The following is a 25,619-nucleotide window of genomic DNA, read 5'->3' on the forward strand; positions in this document are numbered from 1 at the left end:
CTTTTGGTTGAGTTTTCAAAGCCATTCTATTATTCAAAGGTAGAAAGAATAGAGGTACATCGGGCAAGACTTCAAGCCTTAACTAGCTGTGATTTCATGTATTTCTCCATCGATAAAACGGAGATTTTATAGCCCCAAACCTCCTAGGATTGTTGTGAGGATCAAATCAAGTTATTTCCAAGTATTTAGCAGTACCTAGCACAAAGCTAAGCATTATTATTAGCTATTCCAAGAATAGTATTACTATTTCTACTTTCAAGGTCCATTCCCCCTCCTTCCCCCCGCCCCCAGCATTGTTACATAGTTCAAATCCAAGTTAGTTCCAGAAGATGCTGTAAAGGTTGAGACATTATGACAGGAGGCAGGTAATTCATTTTAGAAACATTTTACTAAAAATATCCATTCTCAAATTTTTGAGCTGCACAGCAGTCAAGAATCAGGTCAGCTGCATACCAGCTAAATTTACAAGTGGCTTCAATTCTGGACCTTAAATGTTCCTGTAAAAAAAAAAAAGATTTCATTCAATAAACACAGGCACTTACTGAGTGGCATTATGCTCTCAAATCCCACTTATCCCTGCCCAGATAAAACCTGGATTTACTTGTGCATTTTTGTTTCCTCATAGAAGCTGTTAGTGACACATAACCTTAAATATTTCCTGAATTCTTTATTACTAGTACCCATTACTATTTACCTTGGTTTCCCCAGTCTTTAAAAAAAAAAAAAAATACTAATCATGTTTAAGATAACTTACATTTGAAGTAGCCACTTGAATATGCCAAAAGCCTCTAGTTTTTAGAGGGCTGAATAGGTAGCGAACAGCAACTTCCTTCCTGGAAAAGTAAGAAACTCTCAGTATTATCTCCTGATATTTTGAGTATAATCTCAAAATATCCCTTTCCCACCCCTATTACCCCCCCCCCCCTTAAGGAATACACGCCCAAGCTAGCCCTTTGCAAAAATTAATTTTAAAATAAAAGGGCGCTCCTAAGGCATTACTGTGAGCCACTGCTGTGAAGGGGAAATGGGAAGAGGGCAACAGAGGCCAATACTTTATAATCATACTTTAAACCATTACAATGTTAAGATTTAAAGTGCCTACTGGCTCTCATGGGTATTAATTACATTAGATTTCATCATCAGGGCAAATGATACTGGAAAGGGATTTTAAGACTCTAGACGAGTACAACTATACTGGACTATTTTATTTGCTGGGCTCAATGTTATTTTAGCAAAAAGAAACGAAAACAAAAAAACAAAACAAAACACAAGAAAAACAACTATAATTTCAGACATACTATATGGACATAAGTAAAATCTGTTCTTACCTACCAGTATAGCAATAAAACCTTTCCTTCTGGCTCTGACTGCTAGTCCTAAGAGTCAGATGTGCCTTACTCTTGTCTGCCTCCTTCCTTCCGATGGGCACTGAAACTTCTCTCCCTCCTAGCTTTCATGGATCGTGCCGAAGCCTGCCCCTGGCTTATCTCTGTACACTTGACTCCATACCACAAGTGTCTAAGCGCGGAGCCATTCGCGCTATACTTGCTAGCAGTTCCTAGTAGCTGAACATCTCCTGGATCTTTAAAGCCATTGTCACGATTCCTGAGGTATCTGCAAACTCCCTGAACAGTTAAGGTTCCACCTGCCATTGCAAACTCAGCCAATATCAAGCCCAAGGGACTAGAAAACTTTTAACAGCATAACCATGCTTCTTCCCACCCCCTCCCCCACCCATCCCCTCCCAACTCATCCCATCCACCCACCCTTCCTTCCCCCCCACATCTTTTCCAAGATTAGTTAAGGGATAGGATAACAAACCAATGAAATGGAATAACACAGACCTATTAAATAAAAACTTTTTCTATTCTACAGGGTACAAAGTCACTGGGATAAACAGAACATAAATTGATTGATGAAAGCAAAAGCCTTTTTTAATCAATGATCTTAGAGCATGTCTTTTCTAGGAATTGGGGCTGAAAACTGGCCCAAACTCATGACTTGATAGGCAGCCACCTGAGTGACATTAAATTTAAAAGGAAAACTGCAGTTAAGACAGCCTCAATATGGCCAGTGAGGTATTTTAATTACTATCCTCCCCCACCCTCATTACAGTTAAAAAGGTAATTTGAGAATCCCCCAGATAATAAGGATGTACCCTACAGCCCCCAACCACCCATGCTTGTAAAATGCAGATTAAGTAAAATTAACCACTGCAATTTTCCTTTAATGATACTTAAGCCTCAAGTCAGCAATGCTCCTCTTAAATCAATCATGAACATGGTGGGAGAAATGTTGATTTACCCAACTTTCCCTCCCCTCCCTCCCTCAATCAGGGCCTTTTCTTCCACTGTGGGGGAAGGGGATGGCATACACCAGGTAACTGCTAGCTAGGTGAGAGTTGAGACTCAACTTTCTGAGTCTATAACATATAAAAGGCTTTGAAAGTTTTCCCTCTGAAGTTATCATAGAATTAAAAATCATTGCCAATGACCGTGCAAATACTGGAGGATATGAGTTTTTAAAAATCCATTCAAATCTGAAGGTTTGTAGGCAACGGTACTAAGTTTGGGAGAATCCATGATAGCCAGATTTTATGAACAGAAAATTTTCTATTTTGGAGTTAAGTATGATGGGGTCAGAGGGTTTGATAGGATAAATTGCCAATCACGATCATGGCAAGGCTATTAAGACACAAATGACTAGGAATAGGAATTGTATAGAAGGGAACTGCCATCACACCTTGGGTCTAACTTGATACTGCATGCTTGTTGGGGCAGTTTATGGGAAGCTTCGAGTAGACTAACTTAACACAGCACATTTAAAAAAGACACATTTATTCAGCGTCATGATCAGACTATTACATTTAGCAATCAACAGCATGGGTGCAAAAAAAAAAAAAATCTACATTAAAACCCTTTGTTGGAATGCTTTACACTTTCCACAGAAACAGAAACTAAAATAACCTCTTATACAATTAGTCACAAATACAGTCCTGGTGTTTTTTTTGCCCATACACAAAAAGTATTGTCTAAAACATGTCTTCTTGTAGCAGCTAGGCCCTGCCACCACTGTGCTTGGCTGAGTTCACAAATCTGTTGTAACCTGTAGCTTCCCTGTCACTTCTCTGGCTCTCCTCTCCTGCTAAGCTTTGTTTCCTGTTGAACAATACGAATAAAGTTGTTAATCTAAACACATATTAAGACTCAAAGCTATAATCCAATAGCAAGTTTTGTTCCCCATAGATTTTGCTGATCTGAATTATTAACATCCACAAATTTACTGCAATTAAAAATGTTAACTATGTTGCACTGCTAGCTACATTAGTTATTACTGGGTTCATTAATAATTGTAAGCTTAAGTGTGAGGTGAGAAGGCTTAATACTTACCTAACAGTAATTAAAATCTTCTGCCACTGCCGTAACTACTGCTACTACTGGAACCACCATAGCCACCTATAGACAAAAATCGTTGTATTAATTTTAAAAATGGTGGCAAAATTAAGACATTAACTCACCTACACCAGTATTTATTGGCTGTCTTTAGTGTCATAACCATAAGCCAGTCACTCTACTGAGTGTCTTGGGCTACCCACAAAGGTGCTTTTGGTAGTGGCAATTTCCTTATTAGCAATTCACTACCAACTGACATACTTTTACTTCCTAAATCTAGGGATCAGTGCTTAAACTCCCCACATGGACCAAACTATGGACCCTTAAACATGCTCCTGGAACCATCAACTATTTTGGCTGTGTACAAGCTGCTTTAGAGTATTCTACCCCACCAACTCCACTCATTCAATTAATTTGAGCCCAGTAAATTATTCAACATAATCAAGCAAACATTCTACCTTGGTTACGGGGTTTGGCAAAATATTGGCCCCCACCATAAGGGCCCGAGCTCCTGCCTCCAAAGTTTCCTCCCTTCATAGGACCAAAGTTTGATGACTGATTGTTGTAGTTGCCAAAATCATTGTAGCTTCCACCACCTCCAAAGTTGCTTCCTAAAACAGAAAGGACCCCAATAGTTACTTACTAGAAAACAAACATCAAATTATTGCCATCTTCCCAGTTTTGAATCACTGAAAGCTTACAAGACCCTTTGTGCATTCACTTTCCACACTAGATTAAGACAGCCTTTTGGATAATTCAACTCAATGCTAGAGTAAATAAAACAGCTATTTCTCTAGGGCTTTAGGAGAAAAAAAACACACTAATATATAGAATATGAAGAGGTTACTACTGTCTAACACTGTTGGAAAATGTAGTGTTAAAGGACCCAAAATATAGTCAAAACACTAAATCCTGCTATGGAAGTAATTCAGCATCCTAACACTGCTTTATCTAAAAAACAGGGAGTGAGGCGGCCCAGCTTAAAGCTGGGAAGAGGTAGCTTTTTGAAAACCAGGTTTCATGCAGTGTACTTGTTCAATGCTGTTAAGAGCATCAAACCCCAAAACAAGATTTGAGTATATATTTTTAAAAAATACTACTACAATACTAACCTAGACTACCAACCACATTACTTGTTTGGGTTCACTTGATACCTACCACTACCACCGCCAAAGCCGCCTCCGCCTCCTCCGTTGTTATAGCTGTCATAGCTGCCACTCCCGCCATAGCCACTGCCCTGGTTTCCATAACCCTGTCCACCACTTCCATAGCCTCTGTTTCCTCCAGAGTAACCAGGGCCGCCTCCTCCATAACCACCTACAGAAGAATACAATTCTTCTCAGTAAGACAAATTTGACAATCAAAAATCCATGCAAGCTTAAAGGCTCAAGGCCAATACACAGCATGCATGTTATGGTGGGACAATCAGGTCAAGCTCAACACATGCAGCACTTAAAAAAAAAACCAAAAAAACAAAAACACAACAAAGCAAAAGAAAAGAGGGGAAAAAAAGCAAAGACTAGGCCTATTCTAATGGGGAGAGGAAGGGCCAAAAAACCTCCATTTACCCAACTTATAACTAATTAAAAAGCACCCACCATCATTTCCAAATCCATTGTAGCCATCTCCACTTCCACCATATCCTCCTCCACCACGGCTGCCACCAAAACCACCTGGAAGAAAAAGGGCATTCAGTTGGTTATCAACTAGAAAACCTAAATAAAAAAAAAAAAAATCAAAACAAAACCCATCCTGAAGGAGCCAAGTCCTTGACTTAACTTTCCCCTCTGCTATTAGGTGCCAACTCAAGAATATCCATAGCTGCCTAAAAACAGTCTCCAGAGCCTTAGTGAATATTAAGAATGGTCACTAGACCAAAGAGAACAGCAAAGTTCTCTTCTACACACAAAATAGCTTTAATAGAGGAAAGGCTGACAATTAAAAATTAAGACTGATAAATCAAATATTGCTTGCTTGTGAAAACATACCACGGCCACTGAAGTTTCCACCACGGCCAAAGTTATCATTTCCACCAAAGCCACCTCCACGGCCACCACCAAAGTTTCCAGAACCACTTCTACCTATTAAAACAAACAAAAAAGGGAAAAACCACAAAAGACCACCATTTTAAAAGTAGATTCAATAAGCTAAAGATGACCACCACATTAGTGATCAGAAAAAACTCACCTCTTTGACTAGATGAAGCACTGGCCATTTCTTGCTTAGACAAGGCTTTCCTTACTTCACAGTTGTGGCCATTCACAGTATGGTATTTTTGAACTAGAACAAAAACTCACATTAGAATTATCTAATGGCTGGAAATCCCAACAAAGGAGCTCAACAAATTTTGATTACTTTCAAGGTCATTTGTGATACTTACTGACAATCTTGTCCACAGAATCATGGTCATCAAAAGTAACAAAAGCAAAGCCTCTCTTTTTGCCACTGCCTCGGTCAGTCATGATTTCAATCACTTCAATTTTGCCATATTGTTCAAAGTAGTCTCTTAAGTGATGCTCCTCAGTATCTTCTTTAATGCCACCCACAAAGATCTTTTTCACAGTTAAATGGGCACCTGGCCTCTGAGAGTCCTAATGACCAAAAATTATTGGTGAGACTTGATTTGCAACATGGATACCTGCAGCCTTATAAAAGGACCAACCCATACTGCACATTAAATATTTACTAAGACTTTCAAAAAGATGAAACACATACCTCTCTGGAAACAGCTCTCTTTGGTTCAACAACTCTGCCATCGACTTTGTGGGGTCTGGCATTCATGGCTGCATCTACCTCTTCCACTGTGGCATAGGTAACAAAACCAAAGCCCCTGGAACGTTTGGTATTTGGATCCCGCATCACCTGAGATGTTAGCGAGCACAGGCACCAGGTTAGACAAAAAAAGGCGGCTTTAGATTCAAAAGTATTAGGACCATTGAGGTTTGGGTTTAATTTAACAGGAAGCTACTGGGAAACAAAAGCTCCCCTCCCCCAAATGAGGTTTTCTTGCAGATTGAATCCCGGGCCCTGCACTTACCACACAGTCTGTAAGCGTGCCCCATTGCTCAAAATGGCTCCTTAGACTCTCGTCTGTCGTTTCAAAACTCAGGCCTCCGATAAAGAGCTTCCGAAGCTGTTCGGGCTCCTTCGGGGACTGCAGGGTCGAATACAAAGGATTGGGAAAGGAAGGGTCGTTAAGTGGTCGCCGGTGGGCGGGGGCAAGTCCGCAAGGGAGCCCGGGAGAAATGGGAGCTCGCTTTAAAGGACACGTGCCCCCTCCTCCGCCCTCCCCCCCCTCCCCGCGGCTCCAGGGATCAGACAAAGAGTGGGCCCCGAGCGTTACTCTCCAGCCCAAGGCCGCCTATCAGGCGCCCGGATTCGGGTGGGAACAGCAGAGAGAAAAATGCAACGCATGCGCAACAAAGGAGACGAGAAGGACTACCGGGATTACCCAACAGGAAAAAAAAAAAAAAGATTGTTGCCAGGCAATCGAAATCGGTCCCAAATCAAGGAGAAACGAGAGAAAATAGCCAAAAGAGTCTGGGCCCGTGCGACTGAAAGGCCCCGAAAGACGAAGAGGCTCGCGAGGGCCGAAGGCTCATGGCGGCCGGGCCTACAAAATGGCGACCCCGAAGGAGGGGGTGTGTGGGAAGGAGCAGGCCCGAACGAGAGCGGGCTACGGAACTCCCGAATAAGGGTAGTGTAATAAGTACATGGAGTTAAGCTCCGGAAACGTGCAGGGAAGGGTAGAAGGAAAAACAAGAAAGGAAGATCTAGGCGCTGTGACTCCCTTACCTCTGACTTCGACATGGCGAGAGCGGTAGCAGACGCTTCAGCGATCCTTCTCCAACGGCGTCGAGGACAGAAAGGAGCTAGCTATCTAGCGTATCTGCCTCCCCACCTCCGGCCCCGCTTTTTAATCCCGCCTCCTCGCGTTCTGCATTGGTAGACTCCGCCCCCACTTAGCCACCATTGGACAGCCTCAATCATTCTACCTAGCAATTGGTCTATGGTATCGTATCTTTGCGTAACGTAATGTGTTGCGTAAATTCCGCCCCAGGAGACAGATGATTGGCTTTCGAGAAGTCTTTTTTTTTTTAAAGCTCCTGATTGGCTCTTCTGTCAGTCACTCTTGCTTGAATGTAACAATTTTTTAAAGTAATTTTCATTTTTCATTCCTTTAAATACTACGTCATAGAAAACACGATTACACATGAAAAATTAGAAAAATAACGAATGACAAATTTAATTTTGGAGCTTCTACTACTACTACTGCACATGCGTAGTACTCACTACCAAATAACGCAAGCGCAGTAGTAAAACCTGAAGGCTATTTGTAACACGTGTAATGGCGGGGAAGAACGGACCTATGTAATACACCTGCGCAGTGGCGGGAGTCTTGCCCCTTTCTGCGCAGGCGCAGTGGGCGGAGGAAGGGTTCTTCCTTGGATCGCGTGCGCAAGCGCAGCGGCGGATCCGTTTTGGCGGGCGGTTGGCGTTGCGCAGAAGGCGGCGGTGGTTCCTTGTGGTCCGGCCTCTTCGCAGAGGAACGGGGACAAGGTTAGGGTGAGAGAACGCTCTCAATCCCGGGTAAGTGGAAAACAACCACGTCTACACTTCTAGGTCCTTGGAGCAATTCCAATCGGGCCCGTTATTGTGTGAAATGAATGGACTGCTGGGGTGGGGGGGGGCGGAGGAAGAGCGACAGGGTTGGTCAACCAATAGGAGAACAGGGGGCGGGTGTAGTTGTCCTGATGGCCTTTCCTCTTCTCCAATGGTTGTATAGGAGGGAACCCAGTAGATGAATGTGATTGACAAGACCATAGACCAATTGAGCCTCCATTTGGTGGCTCCAAGTAACTGACATGGGTCCTTGAGCCACGGGAAGGCGGGAGGCGGGTTCTTCTTTCCTAAGCTGGGACGCTCTAAGCAAATTGGAGAGAAGTGCGCGGGGAGGTTGGGCTCGCCAGAGAGACAGGAATCTGGGCCCAATGTGAGAGATGAGGGTCGGGCCTTTCAGATAGATGGACAAGACGACTAGCCAATAGGAGGTCAAACCAGGGAAAGCGCGCGGGGAGACCGGCCAATTGACGCTTGAGCGGAGGGAGGGTTTAGATTTGGGGTTCCAAGGAAAGAGGATTGCCTTTTGGGGGTGGGGATTCCCAGGGGATGACTTGTTTTCCCTGAAGCCTCTGAGTTTGCCCCCAATCCTATCTGCCAACCAGACTTCTTGTGTTCTGATTGCTCTTCAGTGCTTGCCCGAGTTTGGCCTTTTTTTCGACCCTTTTCCCATCTTGGGGGTTCGTTGCAGGCCAAGGAAAGACCAAGACCACATGTTTGTCTGGAACCTTTCTTTGTATACCGCCCCCCATCAACATCCACTCCAATATCACATGTTTATCTAGAACCTCCCTTTGTAATGCACCTTCCCCCTCAACACCACATGTTTGTCCAGAACCTTGCTTTTTAACAAGCACATACAACCAAGATCACGTGTTTGTTTGGAACCTTACTTTTTTAACACGAGGTACAATGTTTGGTTGATTTTTAAGGTAGAAATACACCCTTTCCTTTTGAACCGAAGGGAATTTCAGACTTTTCTTCATCCAGTCATTTGGTCATATTTGAAAGTGATGGAAAAACTAAACAAGTAGCCATTCCTGGAGGAATCCAGAAGCCTTTTGTTAATACATTAAAGTGATTAAGATAATGCCTGGTGCACTTATTCCCTTTCTAGAATTTTAAGAACAAAAATTCTCAAAAAATATCAATTGTTGGGTAAAAAAAAAATTATCAGATATTTTGTTGTGAATAAGTTCAGCAACAGTTAATTTATTAGCTTCTTTAAAGTAGCACCATTTAGGAAATCTTGCTATGTAGTTGATGGGGACTTTGTATAACAAGAAAATGAAATTAAAAGTCATTTGGTAAATAAAAACTCAAAATTTGCTTCCCTGTTAACCTCTGTTTTTTCTGACTTTTGCAAAGGATGAAGTGTTCTGGATAAGAGCCTGTAATTTCATCAGTTTAGGGAGACACAGAATAAAGAAATCAAGAAATTCTTTAAAGTATCATAGTTGCTGGGCACAGATTAAGTAACTTGTAGAAAATTAGTCTAGCAGGATATATGTGTCAGAGACTAGACTTCATGTTTTTGTGACTCCAGCATTCTCCAATAACAGGATATATTTGAAGTGATTTAATAATCTCAGTATTTGACCGCAGGGTATGATGTGAATTGAAGCTAATCTGTCATTCAGTTTAAAATTAAGAATAAGTGAATAATTTGATTTAATACCACATTTGATGAGAATAATCTCATTTCAGCCTTTTGTCTTCCCATATAAAATGGAGATTAAACAGAGAAAGAAATAGGTCATATTTTGATAGTAGTATTTGATCAGATTAATAACTGATATCCATAGGCCTCAAATTATCCAAGAGTATATTGTAATATATTTCGTGTTTTCCATGCCGGGTTGAATAAAAACAAAATTTTATTAAAATTTTTATTACTGTTACCAACCTGCAACCTGTTAATGCTATACATTCTTACTGTGTTCATAGATGTTTGAATGCTTAAAAATGAATGTGAATGTGCTTTTTTCATGGTGGGCTTTATTCATGATTTTTTTCAGTTAAGTTAAAAGCCATTTTAATTAGGTGGCTTATTCACACTTTTTCCTTTAGAAACTAGATTCTCAAATCACGCTCTCCTTCAGTCAAGACTGGGCAAGATTTGCTAATCTTTGGGGGAAAATGTCTACCTGTGTGTGTGGATTCATCTTTGTATTCTATTAAACCTGAAATGTGTGAATATGACAATTTAAATGACAAATTAAGTGAATAAGGACTGGGTGGTTTGAATAGCTTCAGGTTCAAGCCCCAGAAATTCTTGTTTATACAACTAAACTAAGTAGCAATCCTTGAGTATATTTTGTTGAGAGATTTTCACTTTTTTTAATTAATTTTTTTGTTAAATTTTAAGTTCCAAACTGTCTTCCTCACATCCTTTTCTCTTCAACCAACACTAGAGAAGACCACCATTTGACATTGATTTGTGTGTACATGCATATGTATACATAAATATGTATTTATGTTAGTCATACTGACATATTTAAATTTCTATATGTCATGCCATACATACATTTATTTGTCAGTTCTTTTTCTAGAGGTAGATAGCATCGTCCTTCATACTTCCTTGTTTGGATATTTATGATATACAAACTAACTTAGTCATTCACACTTATTCTTCAAATAACATTACTTTTGTATACATTTTCTTGGTTCTACTCATTTCTTCACTCTTTGTTATTTCATGCAAGTCTTTCCTTATTTTTCTAAAATCACCTTGCTCATCATTTGTTACAGCACGATAATATTCCATTCCAAACATACACATACCACAACTAGTTTAGCCATTCCCCAATTGATGAGCATCCTCTCAATTTTTCAGTTCTTTGCCACCATAAAAGGAGCTGCTTTACATATTTTTAAATATATGGGGTTTTTTTCCTTTTACCCTGATCACCTTGGGAAATAGACCTACTGGTATTGCTAAGTCAAAGGGTATTCACAGATTTATAACTCTTTGGACATAATCGCAGATTGCTTTCCAAAGTGGTTGGAATGGTTCACAGTTCCACCAACAATGTATTAATTTCCCAATTTTTCCACATCCCCTCTAACATTTGTTATTTTCTCCTCCTCTTATTTTAGCCAATTTAATAGATGTGAGGTGATATCTCAGAGTTCTTTTAATTTCTATTTCTTTAACCAATAATTATTTAGAACATTTTTATTTGACTATATTTCTTTGATTTCATCATTGAAAAACTGTTTATAACCTTTGACCATTTATTGAATGGAGAATGACTTGTATTTTTAGGAAATTCTTTTAACTTAAATCAACTCTCCTACTCCCCCCCTCCCCCAAATTTATTTCTTGTGGAATATTTTACTGTGTTTTACAGATGGGATTTTAAAATTTAATATGGATTAATTTCCACTTTGAGATGTTAAGTAAATGCTCTAGTAAATATTTCTGTTAACTCATTATGCAAATGGAGGCTTAATTTTTCATCTATTATGACTAACCTGGTCAATCCTGAATATAAGCACTAAAGGTGTTCTTTGTACCAAAGAAATTCTCATTTGACTAAGTCATTCCAGAGGAATTGTTTTCTACTTCTGCCATTGAAGAATCCAGTTCAAGGAATGACGTGGAAAACATTCTGTTAACTATATTAAGCATCGAGCTCACCTAAAAACTAACAAAAGACCATTTATCTTGAAGACTGTTAATGACTAAGGAAAATCTGTATTGGAGAAAACTGAAGAGCAAGATAATGGTTAAAACTTAAATCTTGTCTCAGGATATAAAGAGAATGAATGAGTGAAGGACGTCCTGATTTGCCACTCTCATAAAAAGCTGTAGGAACTCGCATACATTGTCAATAGGAGCCCTTAAAAAAGATATAAAAGGAGGCAATAAGCATTTATTGAGCACCTCCTATGTGCCAGGCTCTGTACTAAGTGCTTTACACAATATTTCATTTGATCTTCACAATAGCCCTGTGAGGTAGGTAGATGCTGTTATTAACCCCATTTTGTAGTTGAAAAGGTGAAGAAGACAGGTTAAAATGACTTGCTCAGGATTCACATAACTGTAGTGTTAGAGGTCATATTGAACTCAGGTCTTCCTGACTTTAGGTATAATATCCACATAGCTTCTTGGTACCACCTAGACTGCCTAAAGGTTCATGGATTAATTTGAAGTAACTGAAGCTTATTGACCATTGCATTTCAAACATTAAAGTGGTTTATAATTCGTATTTTAGTTGGCTAATAACACCTCATCTCTTTCCCCTCAGATGTCTCCAACTACCTGTCTTTTTTAAGAACTACTTTTCTTTCTTGTTGGCTTATCATTAGTTGAATCTATGTTCTCTCTTTTTAGCAGTAGGGAGGAATCTGACTAAAGAAGTAACAAGGAAAAGTTAAGAAGTAACAAAGGAGAGTTACAGCAAGGTTTTCTTGTAACTACTATTTATACATTGTTATTGATGAACTTGGACTCTAAGCAAGCATCTCTTTTCCCAAACATAAACTTTGATTTCCCTTGTCTACTTGTAAAAGATGAATCTTCCTTGTAATTACACTAATGGGAAAGAATCCAGGTCGTCCTGAGAAGAGTTGGCTTGTGAGGAGTCCAAGACGCAGATTTGTTGGGATTTCTGTAAGCCACTGTAAGGCACATATTCATTTCTGATGACAACTTTACACTTGTGTTGGCAGAACACCCACAGTGACAACTGCCTATGTTTAGTCTGTCCAGGAGCTCTGCCCGCCAGCATGTTTGGGGAAAAACCTACACTGTTCTCAGCAGTTATGTCAGTAGTAGACCATTCTGGATTTATCATGTTGTCTGCCAAGGGTTTCTTTGGAAAGTTGCCTCAGTTTACCTCTAAGTAAGCAAGAGCAATGAGTGTTGCCTCCTTAGGCATCTATAAGGGACGTTACCCTCCAAAAAATGTTAGTGCATTTTAAATTTTAATAGTTTTAAAGTGCACTAAGACTTTTGGGATACTCAGTGTTTAGCTTATTGTGTGCCCTTGATAAGATTAAAAGAGGGTTGATTCATCAGTGAAATTCTTCCTCTAACTTAAGAATGTGCTTTTTGGCCTTTTTTTTTTTGTTTGTTTCCTTTGCATCTCTACCTTTCTAAAAGAATTTAATTTAAAAGTAAACCTTGAAATCTTTATTTGAATAATTTCTTGAGAACCTTTGTTCAGTCAAGCTGAAGGTGGGTCTGTACTGCTTGGTGAAATGAAGAATTGGCTTGAGCATCCTCAACCCCAGGTCCTGGGCACTCTTTGTGCAAGTTACTTAACTAAACTCTCTGTGCACTTCAGTGACTGAACAATCTGAACAATGGCGACTTGATGGTAAGCTTAATAGCATATATCCTTCTCTTTAGAGGTAAGTAGTGCCCATTTTACAGGTTTTATGGGTATAACAGGTAACTTTTTGGTAGTGTGTCTGTCTCTCTCTTCTTTAATGTGATTTCCAGCTTTTAAATCTATAGTGTTTTGTTCACTCCCTAAGGACCCGTTTCTTGCTGCTTTAATATCTTATGATTCCATGAGTAACTGTCTAGTTAATCAGAGTCTTTGGGGATTCAAAAAAACAAAACAAAACACAATAGCTTTGGTTAGTTTAACAAGCTGTTTCCAACCAAAGCTCTGGGCGTTCCCCTTGCTAATGCGTAACTAACTCACTTGCTGGCCTGTTCAAACCGGTGTTTAATAAAGTAAGGCATTTTAACCTCTTAAAAAGAATGGACTTTTTAAATGGTATTTAATGGGCTAACTGGGCCTTTGCACTTTCATCCTAAGAGATTGTTTATTGTGTTTTCTTTAGCTTTACTTCCCAAAGGCCATAAGCCCTCCAAGTCTAAAATTATACCCTAAGCTAATTTAGCCATGGACAAAGTTAGTAGTGGCATTATTTACTCTGAGAAGAATGAAATGATCTTAGGCCTAGGAGTCTGCCCTTATACCTTAACAGAAGAGCTGCAGTAAATGTGAAATTTGGGGAAGGAGGTATATTTTACACCCCTCACCTGTTTCCTAACCACTGGGAGGTTTTCTGGAGTTTTTCAGCTCTGGTGTCTTTGAGTTTTCCAGGGATTATCATTGGGGGCCAGAAAAGGAAAGAGGATGTCATTAAATTCTGAAGATTTGAAGCCCTATCTTCCAAGAAGTCAAACCAGGCTCTTCTTAGAAATCTTGAATTTCACTACATAGGCCATTCCTTTGATCTCTGAGAATCAGAGCTGAATAGGATAAGTAGATTTCTAATTTGCGTGGTCTTTCACAATAGATTGCATCTGAGAATCTAATATTAATCTAAAATAAAAGATAATGGAGAACAAATGTATAGATAAAGAAACCCCAAGAAATAATCCAGAAAGCTCATTTTAATTCTTAAATTATAATTTCTCTCATTACCTCAAACCTTGTGTTTCTCTTGATCACAAAATCTCAACCTTTTGTATGTCATAGATTCTGTTGAATCTATTGGCCCCTTTTCTTATTTTGTTCTCTTAAATTCCTAATGGAAGGAATTTCCATTTTTCATTTAGAGATTAGTAAAAGTAAAGATACATTTCTTCTTTCCATCCAAGTTCATAGGCTTCCCCCAATCTCTATGGACCCAGAGCTCTGTTCTACAGTCATTCAACCAGTTCCTTCACTCTTGGGGAGAATGAGGAATCAAGTCAGCAATGCCTACATTGCCAGCTTGGATGATTAGATGGATGATGGTACCTTCAACAAAAATAGGAAAATCTGGGAACTAAGAAAATGTTTTATTTTGGAGATGTTGAATATGAAATATCTATAGGATATTTGGTTTGAACTCAATAAGTAGGCAATTGGATCTTTGCAAAAAACCTACGCTGCTTTTGGTCTAGTACTAAATTTAAAGACAGCAAAATAAACTCCAGTCTAGGTTCCAGTCTTTGACACCGTGATCAGGGGTAAGTCATTTTTTTAAAAAACAGTTTCCTCATCTATAAAATGAGGAAAATATATAAAAAGTTCTAAAAAATTCATCCTTTTCAGGTTTCTCTGACCTTAAGAGGTAGGGAGGTCAGCTATTTCTAGCAGTAGCCCAGGTGAAGAAAAATCTTATTTTCTGGATTCCACCCCCAGTATGTCCCTTTTCCCTGTGCACAATTGACTGGTTACATTTTTACTTATCATTAATGTCCTCTGGTAGAGGTGCTAAGAGATGACAACTTGGCCAAAATCTGTCAGCAAGCATTCATTTATCAGCCTACTGTGTTCCAGTTTTCTGGGGTTATACAAAGACCAAAATGAACTTATTCCCTGCTGCAGTGAGCTCACTTGACAGTTTATCCAAGGATACAAGGATTCAAGTATGGCCATACCAAATAAATACAATGTATTTTGGGGGGGGTGGCTGGAAAGGCTTGAAGAAAGTGAGGGGCATGGGAGCACATTTCAAACATAGCAGGTTAGTTTAGTTGGTAGAAAAGCTCGGACATAGGAAATGTTGTTTATATATGAGGAACCCTTAAAAGGCTAGTTTGATTGCACTAGAGGAAAAGGAAAGAGAGGAAGAAATATATATACATATATAAGATTGGGGGAAAACATAGAAACTAGGTTATGAATGACTTGAAAACTTAAAAAAGAGAAGCTTCTGTTTGGTCCAAGGTACTTAAGGATCATTGGAGTTTATTTAGAACTCCTGTTGGATATTGTTAGTCCTGTGCACTTCAGGAAAATCATTTTGACGGCTGTCTGGAGAATGGAAGGGCAGGGAGAAAGTAAGGACTTGAGATAGGTTGACCAACTAAGAGGCATTTGAAATAATAGTTCAGGCCAGAGGTGCTGAGTACCTTATTTAGATAGTGGCCCAATGAATAGAGAGAAAGTAATGGATGAAAGTGATATGGTGGTAGAAATGACAAGATGTATGAGGATTGAGAGAGAATGAGGTATCAGCAATGTCCATGTTGCCAACCTGGGTGACTGGATAGCTGGTGATGCCCTCACTAAAAGTGGGCACTGAAATAAGTTTAGTTTTGGACAGGTTGAATTTGAGATGTTCATAGATTGTTCAGTTTTGAAGTAGCCAATAGGCAGGCAGTTGAAAACTTATTTTATAAAATAACTGGAGTTCTCAAGAACCTGGATGTATAGATTTGGGACTCATCTGCAAAGAGATAATTAATTTCTTGAGGACTGATGAGGACACTTTAAGAAAGTAAAGAGAATCGGAGAGAGCCCATCACTTAGCCTTAGGGAGCATAAACAGTCAGGGATATGGTATGGACAACAAACCTGCTTAGGGTCCTGAGAAATGATTGGGCTAGTAGGAAAATCCAGAAAAGGCAATGAGACAAAAACCCAAAGGAGAGAGTTATCCAGGAGGAAAAAGTAGTCAGCAATGTTATACTTCAACTTTTAAGAAATTGAGGAGAGGCCTTGAGGAGTGGGAAGGGAACTTAAATATATTGAGTGCTTGCTATATATTGACCACTATGCTAAACTTAACCAAAAAATTCTTCTTCATAAAATCCCATCAAAGTAGCTATTATTCCCATTTTACAGTTGAAAAAACTGAGGCTAACAGAAGGTGTGATTTGCCCAACATCCCACAGCTAGTAAGTGTATGTGAACGCAAACCTAGTATTTATTTAATTGGCATCAGATTTTTTTTCACTGATGGGGAAAGGGTAGTATGGAGGAGAAGAGAATGGGAGGCAAAATATGTTATGAAGAAAAAAGTGGGTTTTAGAAAGTAAAAATCATTGGAACACCCAGTTGTGGAATCCAATAGTTGTAGATTATCTATCCCTTATCCTGCTTGTCTAATAGTGACCTTTGTGTGCTATTTTAAATATCAATATATCTAGAGCACTGAACATACTTTTATGAGACTGTGGCACAGTAACTCACACTTAAATGTCAATAGAGACACTTGCAAAGACCTGCAAGGTTCAATAAGTTCTGGTGTGGGTTTGTTTCTCCTGTCATCACCCATTATATTTTTTTTTACAGCTTTTAAATTGCTGCAGAGAGAAATTGGTCTGGATTGTAATGGATGGTTAAGGAGCTGCCAGGGATACCCTTGTATGGGGTAGGGAACAGTTCAATACTGTTTTGATTCTATTTATCTAAATTGTAGGCTATGGTATGAATATAATTCATGTTACAGATATACCAAAGTGATGGCAAAGCACAAAATTATACTGTACATTGAAGGCATGTTGGCTATTTTTCTAGTCCCTGAAATTTTATCTTTTAGTTGCGTTATATTAAATCCCTTTTGCCTTACCAACATTTGCAAGTCAGAGTTTAATTATGTTGGAAACTCTAGGTTGTAGTACAAATTCAATTTTATATTTTTGGCATTTCTGTCAGTGGTTAAGAAAATGAAAAATCCCAGATTGTGTATAGAGGCTTAAGCATATCTCTTTTTAGAAGTAGAGGAGTGAGTACAATGACAATACTGATCTTCACTCCCTAATGCTGCTGATTTCCAAAACTACTTGTAATGTGATGTGAGCATTGATACTAAATGATGTTTATTGTATGATAATTGGTGTTTGAAAAATAGTTTTAATGACAATAATAGGAGTGGACTCGACTTATGTTTTAATCATTGACTATGTGGAAATATAATCTATCAAAATGGCCTTTTCCCCTAAATTTCATAAGCCACACAAAAGGGTCACATTACAAATTCCTAATAATCACTAATATCTTCTGTGAGCAAAGTGTATTCGATTCTCCCTAATCAAAAAGGTACTGGCAGATATTCTTTCTTATCCTTAGGTATGGAAACTGAGCCACAGAATAAATCATTTTAAAGTACTTAACGGGTTCTGGGGATAAAAAGAGACACTTTATCAAAAAAAGAAAAGTAACTTTTTTTTCTTTGTTATTTATCAGTAATTTTTCAGTCATGTCCAACTTTTTTTCATCCCATTTGGGGTTTTCTTTGCAAAGGTACTAGAGTAAGTTGCCATTTCCTCATCTAGATCATTTTACAGATGAGGAAATTTTGGCTGTTTAACAACTTACTCAGGGTCACATAAGCTTGTGTCTGAAGATAGATTTTTAACTCAGAAAGGTGAGTGTCTCCTGAATTCGGGCCATTTTTGTGACCGCCTAGTTGCCCCTGAAAAGTTAAGGGATCTGTCCAAGATCACATAGCTAGTTCCCTTTTACTAAAAATTTTTAATTATGGTGAAATATAACACCAAAGAGAATTCATTGATTTGTTATTGGTAAATGGCAGGTTCAGTAGTTGATTTATCTTGGCTTTAAGATTGTGAAGGGAAATAAATTTTTCATTTAATATTACTTGGGTGTGCCTTTAGATGAGTATAGCTGGTCCAAAAGCTAGCATTATTGGAAGACTACAGCTAGAAGTCATATTTTTCTGCTAGGTGAGTGCCAGTTTCCATATTCCCACAAGTTTCTGCCATTTTGGATGGCTTTACTTCTTAGGTCTGGCTAACCCGGGATCATGTTCCATCACTACTTCAAATTTTAGTCAAAAATGATTGACTTGTGAGGCACACAATCCAGTTCAGCTGATTTGAGAGGAAAGGGGGTGGAGGCTAGAGAGAGAGAAAGAGAGTGTGTGAGTGTGTGTGTAGAGAGGGAGGAAGAAGTGTTTCTAGAAATATGATCTAGTACCATAACTTGGCTGTTAATTATAAATGTTTCATTAAACTAGACTTTGGAATTACAAACAGCTAAATTTTGTGGTAATTTTAAGAGGGGATAAATGAAATCCTCAAAGTAGCCTCCTCTTTGAACTAAATGAAAAATAAACTGGACTGTTCCTGGTATTTCTGTCCACCCTTTAGGAGGTTTAATAGTAAATAACCCAAGAAGTGACCCAAACAAGACCACCTAAATAAACTTAAAAAAAAAAATAATCCCTGAGTAATTGAATTTCAACTGTAGCTGAAAAGGTATTTTAGCTTTTCGAAGATCATCTGGAGCTATGTTAACCAGAGTTTTTTCTTTCCTGTCACTCCTCTCTGTTAATAAAAGTTTGTGTAGTCTCTATGTGGCTTGTTAATGCTAGGGGCGTAAATGATGACAGTTAATCTTCCTCCCCAAATCTTTTCCTAATCCAGTCTTTTAAACAGACATTTAAACAGCTTTTAACTCCTTGAATTGGGTACTCTTGGGCTTTTTGGTGGAGGTGGAATGATAGTTATCAGCTCATTTAACAAAATCCGAGACAGCCAGGACAGCTGTAATGGGCATCCCTATAGTATGTTTTTGTTAAAATGCCACACGGCTACTACTTTGGAAATCATAAATCCAGTAGAAGAAAACATCTTTATAGATGGTGTTTTACTTTTATGCCATTTATGTAACATGCCCAAGACTATCAGTGCTCAATTCCATAAAAACAAAAAACAGATATGAAGCAGATTAAAGCACTCTTAAATTTGGGTTCTTTTCATGAGCTCATTTCCCTGTCATATAGCTAGATGGAACAGAGTGAATGTATATTATTAGTGTTGTAGATGATATTTAATCTTCACCCAAATCATTTGCTAGTCCTCATCCTGGCAGGTTCTCTATCCCCTAGAGTAAGAAAGTAGAGCAAGGCCTCAGTCTAGCTTAACCATCCAGAATTTTTTGTTCCATTTCTCCCGTGTGGTAAGAGATTTTATTTATAACCTTTTCCTTTCCTGACATTTAACATTGTGCTTTTTTCACTAATGATGATGCAGAAAAGATAGTAATCCTTAGTGGGCTAGGAGAGATTTTATTGAAACCTTTAAAAAAAAAATTTCAAGCCATCATTGTCCATCTTTCATAGTAGTTAGCCTGTCTTCTTCCTCAAAAGAGCTGTCTTTGGCTTGCATGGTGGTACAAAACATGCTAACATAACAGATGCCTTATTTTAAACACTACCAAGCTTCCCTAAAGAAAAGCTTAAGGACATACGCTGTCTGCCATCAGTCATGGAGAAGTAATGAAAATGTGTTCCACGTGTGGCCCAAGACAAGCCACAAAGGGATCTGGCATTGAAGGCAGTGACCAAGAAGCAAAACAATAAAGCAGCATTAATATAAAAATACTAGAGGTCCAGTGTAGGTGGTTCTGTAGCTCTGGTTTGTCCCTTGTGTTGAAAGATTCAGCCATGAAATTCATTATTAACTTACCCCAGCACTCTACAGTCTTCCCCTATATCTGATTGATATGGATTAACTGATATTTTAAAAATTCTTTACCTTTTTGTCTTATAGGTTCTCTTCCCTCCCCCACTTGCCCAGCTCTACCCCCTTCTCCTTTTCGGAGAATTCATCTGTTGAATGATCTTGCTTGTCAGCAGCTTGGAATGTGAATTCTGACTGTCTGACTATAAAAGCCCTTTGATATCTTTCTGGTGGTTAGCTCACCGGCACTCTGGCTCAAGGACTTTTTCCCAGCAGACTCCTGGAAAGAACAACCCTAGCGTTCAGAGGTCTGTGTGGCAAATTTACCTCTTGTTGCTGAACCAAATCCTTGATAAAACCTGACAGTACCCCTGCCTCCCTTGTCCCTTGGGGTCTTAACTGCCGGAATTGATCTATGGATGATGCCTTTACCAGAAAGCTCTCTACCAGTGCCCAAGAGAGGGTCGAGAGCTGTTTTGCTTGAAAGACTTTCTTCAGAAACATGAGAAGCATCAGGCCCATCCCGTGGCAATTTCCACAAGGATAAGGTTGCACTTGGACGCTTGTCCTCAATTTCTTCCTGCATGGTATCTAGATTCCACTTTAATCACTCCATCATCCTGCCAGCACTGTCTCATTTCTCATGCTGGCTAACTCGTCTCCTCCCATACTCAGTGTGAACCACCAGTCTTACTGTTTTATCTGGTGCAGGCCATGGCCCTTAAATTGTCCATCCAGCTTTGTGTTTCATTTGACCCTAATACATTGGGTCGAGCTGTCTAAGAGAGAATTATGTCCCCTCGGCTGTCTGAGTGCATTTCTCATTTCTCACTGCTGCTCCTGAGCAGATCTGTAACTTCAAGGTTAAGATAAGACACATTCCATCAGAACCATGTCGTCATCCTTGCCAGCTTCTGATCTGTGACTGTCCAGGAGATTTACCGGACAACTGCATGCCATTCTTTACGGCATATTAGGGTAGGACTCTGACTCCTGGCAAAAACTCAAGAGTTGATCTGTTGTCAGCTGTCGCAGAACCTGTTTCCCAAAAGGAAAAGGCCACTGCCTCTGTGGCCCTTAGGCATTTCTTAAAGGTGCCCCTGGAGAAGTGAAATGACTGAGGCTTGAGGAGATAGAAAGGGCAGCAGAAGGGAGGTGGAAAGCCTTGTGTGTTTCTTTTTCCCTTTGCAATTGTTCCCCCCCTTTCCCCCCTTCTTGAATGATCCCACAAAAACTTCCCACTTCCGATATTTTCCTCCACCCTCTTAACTCTCTTATACTACCAGTTGCTATTAGTTACTCTTTTCAGCCTGCAGTCCCCAGAGCAGTTCTAACACTCCAGTAGTGATGATGAGTGTTTTTGCCTTTGAGAGCTGAACATACCAGGGCTTGTTCTCTGAAGGCTTATTAGTTCCTGCTGATTCAAAAAGCAGTGCTTTCCAAATCTACTGTTGTTCCTGTTCTGTTGCTGCCTTTACTTGTTTAGCTTTAAGGGTTACTTTACCCCTCAGCATGTGATACAGTTTAGCAGTTCTGGAATTTAGAAGGTCAGAGATTTCCTGCTGTTGTTCCAACAGGATTCTAGCATACCCTTATCCCACTCTTCTCTTTCAACCTTTTGATTTTCATTTAAACTCAATGCGTTGTTGAGAAGGAAGAATTGGGGGAGAGTTGGTTGGTTCATTTTATATGCAGGGAAACTGAGGCTCACTCTACTCACATAGCAAATTAATAATTCTTATTTCTAGAGCAATGCTTTACCCACATTACCCAGATCAAAGCTATAGAAGAATTAGTAAGAAAAGGTAATATTGTACAGTTATTTGGCTTCTGCTGAATGGAAACCTATGATTTTTATTCTATGGATTCCCTTTTGATATCTACCTAATATGAGGAAATCTTAATCATTTTTATAACTTGGCCTTTTTATGGTGTCTCGTAGTCATTTTTTTTTTTTAACAATCTCAATAAATAGCCACTAGCCCTTGATTCCTCACATTTGAATATTTCTATTGTCCATAGACCTTTACTTCCCTTTCTTTCTAACACTGGCAGCATCTCTCAGGTCCTGTGAGCTATAAGAGGATCTCTATTATCCACAGAAGAGATTCTTTAGGAGGAATGATTTGTGGAATTCCAAATTTGCTGGTGTTTTTCTCCTCCTGTCTGCATCAGTTGCTCCTTTTCTCACATATTTGTCCAGTCTTTTAATAATGAATAATAATGAATTCAAAAGCATAACTTTGAGCCAACACATCAGAAATGGTACATGAAAGGTTGGCTTTTTCTAGTCATTAAATAATTTAGGTAGCAGTCGATGGAGCCCTGCACCTGGAACCAGGAAAACTTAAATTACTATTTGGCCTCAGACACTTTATTAACGAAAATAATAACAGCATCTACCTGCCAGGTTGTTGTAAAGATTAAGTGAGAGAGTTTATAAAGAGTTTGGCACTCTTCCTAACACCTATTAGGTGCCTTAATGCTTCTTATTTCCTTCCTTCTTTATTTGTTAACATAATCATAAACAAAGTTTTAGCAATTCAGTTTAGCAAAATTCAAGTATTAGGGGGCAGCTAGATGGTGCAATGGATAGGGCACCAGCCCTGAAGTCAGGAGGACCTGAGTTCAAATTTGACCTCAGACACTAAATACTTTCTAGCTCTGTGACCCAATTGCCTCAGCAAACAAATAAAAATAAATTCAAGTATTAGAGCCTTACATTTTGCTTTATCTGCACAGTAAACCCTGGAATTGTGTTCTAATTATGGTCTTGCCATTTTTGTTTTTTGACGTGGGGCATCATTGAACTTTTGTAGGCCTCAGTTTCTGCCAGGCCGCTTTCTAAATCTTACCCTGAGTTGAGGAATTGAGAAGATAGCCTCTCTTGGGATCTGATTAGGAGGAAAGAAGCCAGAGGCATTCTCACTCCTTTGGACTGTACTCCTTCCCTCCAACGATTAAGCTCCAGCTCTGGAGGGGCTGACCCTCTCACTCCCCTGGCTCCATACCTCTTACTTTATTCTTCCTCTTTCCTTTCCCCTTCTCCACCACCACAGAACCAGGTTTTCACATCTAACCTGGAGTCCTTTCTCTCCGCCCCTCCCCATGTTGCTTGTCCCATTTGAGCCTTAGTTTCCAAGCCTGTGAAATAGGAGTGAGACCTACTGCCTGCCTCCTTACAGGGTTAATGTAGGAGCCTAAAGAGTCTCTGCAACCTTTGCTGTACTGTTATATATTTACATTTGATGGATCTCCCAAGATTTGGGGGGAAAGTTTGTGTTTTCTGGCTTTGGCTTAATGACTGCTTTCTGAAGAGGTTTTAGGTGCAGACCTGAAGCTGTCTTTTGGCCTGACCTCCTTCCTCCTTCTCCCCCCTTCCTCCCCCCAAGGATGGAGCTACCTCTCTTCCCAGTTAAAACCTAAAAGGAAAGTTCAGCCCTTTAACTTTTCCAACGGCCTCTCCCCCTCGAGTGCTGCTGCCAGTTGCCTCGGCAACGCACTATGGCAGCTGCGCAGTGGCGCCTAGACAGCTGGGTGGGGGCGGGGGAACTGCCACCCCGCCAGGCCCCAGACCTGGGAGGGGAGGCCCCTCCTATTAGCCCAGAGGGAAAGAAAGAGCTGGGGAGATCCGGTAGGTAATGGAGGGGGCCATCATTCTTGTGCCTTTTGGGCCTCTTTACTGCTGAAGGTGTAAGGGCTGATTTTTCTCCCTGCTCCCTCTTCAAACTGAACTAAACAAATGTAAATCCCTCTTTTCCCTGGTGAGGCAAAAGAGGCTGTGGCCACAATGCAGTTAAACACTGAGCTGGTTTTAACCCCAGCGCTCTGACCCAAACTGCCATGCTCCCGGAAATTCCAAGGTGAGTGGGGGGAGCAAGGGGGTGCTCTGCTGGAACATGACATTTCCTGTCTCTGCTGAGGTCGGTGCCTGCTTTTATTGGTCATTTTTTATTTCAAAGAAACCACATTTTCCCCCCAAAGAAGCTTAAGGAGCTTTTCCAAACTGATAGAAAGTGAAATTTTAAATGCTTCTGCCCTCCCTCCCTCCCCCCCCCTTCCTTTTCTTCCTTCCCTTCTCTCCTTCCCCTAGCTCCACTATGTAAAAAACTCTTGATTAGACAAAGCTGGATGGGGAGTATTTGTGGGTAAATTAGGACTCCTTGATGGATGGATTTTTAAATCCCAGGAATTTTAATTTCTAACTATTCATAGGCTACTTCTCCCTCAGTCTAGTTTATTTGAAATTAATTCATAAAAGCAATTTTCAGATATCTGCTTTTTCCCCTTCATCAACTCCAGTCATAGAAATTATCCTGTCCTTAAAAAGCACTGTCCTCTCTACTTTCCTGGAATGATATGGTGGGAAAGAAAATTTTACTTTTCTCAGGGCACATAGAAGCATCTTTAAAGATGACAGTGAAGCTAAAATGGGGTTTTGCCAAGGAAACAGTTTTTGTTACTCCCTTACCCCAGATTGTAGGGACCATTTAACACAAATAGAACCCCACAATGGGTTGATGATGATGAGCTGTCAATTTAAAAACTTTATAGATTGCTGAACCCCACCCTCAGAGTATACATTTCTCAGCTTAACTCAATTTCTGTTTTATGTTCCTTTGCTTTGCCTTTACTCTAGCTTATGAATAGCTTCTCTGTATTTCTGGTTCCCATGTTGAAGCTTCAGACTGGTGGGTGGAGGGGAGGTTCTTCTCTTCTTCCTCCTTGGCCCAAGAGTCAGCTTAATTTGAGGAGAGAAGAGTTGCCTCTGTAGCTGTTGGTACTGGTTAGCACTGGGAATTACTACATATATCATCTTCTACTTTAGGTTCCTGTGCATTTTCCCTCTAAACTACTCCATCATCCTCTTCAGAGGTAGTAAACTTACAACAAGTAGTTTCAAAAGTGGAGGGGAGAAAAAGGTATTGAGATATCAACTTCGATTTCCTAAGTTAATATCCCTAGGGAAACAAAATTAGGTTGTTTAAGGGAGTCCCTAAAATTGTATTCCTGAAGAGCTATTATTCCTACAATTAAGGGTCAGATCAGAATGGGGGGGGGGGGGGGGCATTGTGCCATGAAATTATTTATTTATTTGTTTAGGAACTGCATTGTTTAAATAAAGTATGGTTTAAATTGCCCCTATGCAGACTTTGAGGTGATCTGGTCTGCAGGCCATAATACTTTCAGAATGTAGATTTTTCCATGTACTTTTTTTTATTTTCTTGGCTTGGATTTAGACAACAAAATCTCCAGTTGTTCACTTCCTGAATATCAGCCACTAAGAACTAACTAGACTGGCCTTTAGGGCCCTTTGGAACCTCTGACTTCAATTTTGAAGAAAAGGATTTGAGGGTAGGGTTGTTTAGAGTTGACCCATTTATTCATGAGCTTCTTAGAGCTCATGTCTGACACTATTCCTTTAGAGAAATAAGACTCAATTCCTTGTTTTTCCTGAAGGCAGAGATTGAAATTGTTTAAACCCTTACTGTGCTTCT

General features: G+C 39.7%; 2 protein-coding genes across 7 annotated transcripts in view; one reads left to right on the forward strand and one right to left on the reverse strand.

Moving 5' to 3' along the window:
* Nucleotides 1–369: 369 nt before the first annotated feature.
* On the reverse strand, nt 370–7,303 carry HNRNPA1 (heterogeneous nuclear ribonucleoprotein A1). 3 transcript variants are annotated; one of them, XR_007947671.1, is made up of 12 exons: nt 7,188–7,303; nt 6,430–6,546; nt 6,108–6,254; nt 5,773–5,983; nt 5,580–5,672; nt 5,381–5,473; nt 4,991–5,065; nt 4,551–4,709; nt 3,851–4,003; nt 3,390–3,455; nt 755–833; nt 370–497 (listed from the first exon to the last, which is right to left on the reverse strand). XR_007947671.1 is itself a non-coding variant. In XM_051961593.1 (11 exons), the coding sequence occupies exons 1-10, from the start codon at nt 7,200–7,202 to the stop codon at nt 3,400–3,402; spliced, it is 1,119 nt and encodes a 372-aa protein (XP_051817553.1). In that variant the 5' UTR covers nt 7,203–7,303; the 3' UTR covers nt 2,821–3,158; nt 3,390–3,399. The 3 variants fall into 3 exon arrangements, 2 of the variants coding, with proteins under 2 accessions (XP_051817553.1, XP_051817554.1); XM_051961593.1 differs by lacking the exons at nt 370–497; nt 755–833 and adding an exon at nt 2,821–3,158; XM_051961594.1 differs by lacking the exons at nt 370–497; nt 755–833; nt 4,551–4,709 and adding an exon at nt 2,821–3,158 and having other exon boundaries at nt 7,188–7,302.
* A 554-nt stretch (nt 7,304–7,857) lies between these two features.
* Nucleotides 7,858–25,619, forward strand: part of CBX5 (chromobox 5) — a 40,923-nt gene continuing 23,161 nt past the window's right edge. The window contains exon 1 of one of the 4 annotated variants that reach the window (XM_051961597.1): nt 7,858–7,982. The gene's annotated coding sequence lies outside the window, so the exon portion shown is untranslated. Of the gene's footprint in view, nt 7,983–17,045; nt 17,067–23,663; nt 23,756–25,619 lie in introns of those variants that run through there. The other 3 variants (XM_051961596.1, XM_051961595.1, XM_051961598.1) reach the window with 3 other exon arrangements.

Source organism: Antechinus flavipes, chromosome 5, assembly GCF_016432865.1.
Source record: "Antechinus flavipes isolate AdamAnt ecotype Samford, QLD, Australia chromosome 5, AdamAnt_v2, whole genome shotgun sequence".
Lineage (NCBI taxonomy): Eukaryota > Metazoa > Chordata > Mammalia > Dasyuromorphia > Dasyuridae > Antechinus > Antechinus flavipes.

Excerpts from the sequence above, each read along its gene's own strand:
- HNRNPA1 (XM_051961593.1), bottom strand. Across the intron at positions 5,066-5,380 it reads TGGAAACTTCAGTGGCCGTG|GTGGTTTTGGTGGCAGCCGT; the intron begins GTATGTTTTCAC and ends TTTTTCTTCCAG. Across the intron at positions 4,004-4,550 it reads CGGCTTTGGCGGTGGTAGTG|GAAGCAACTTTGGAGGTGGT; the intron begins GTAGGTATCAAG and ends TTTCTGTTTTAG.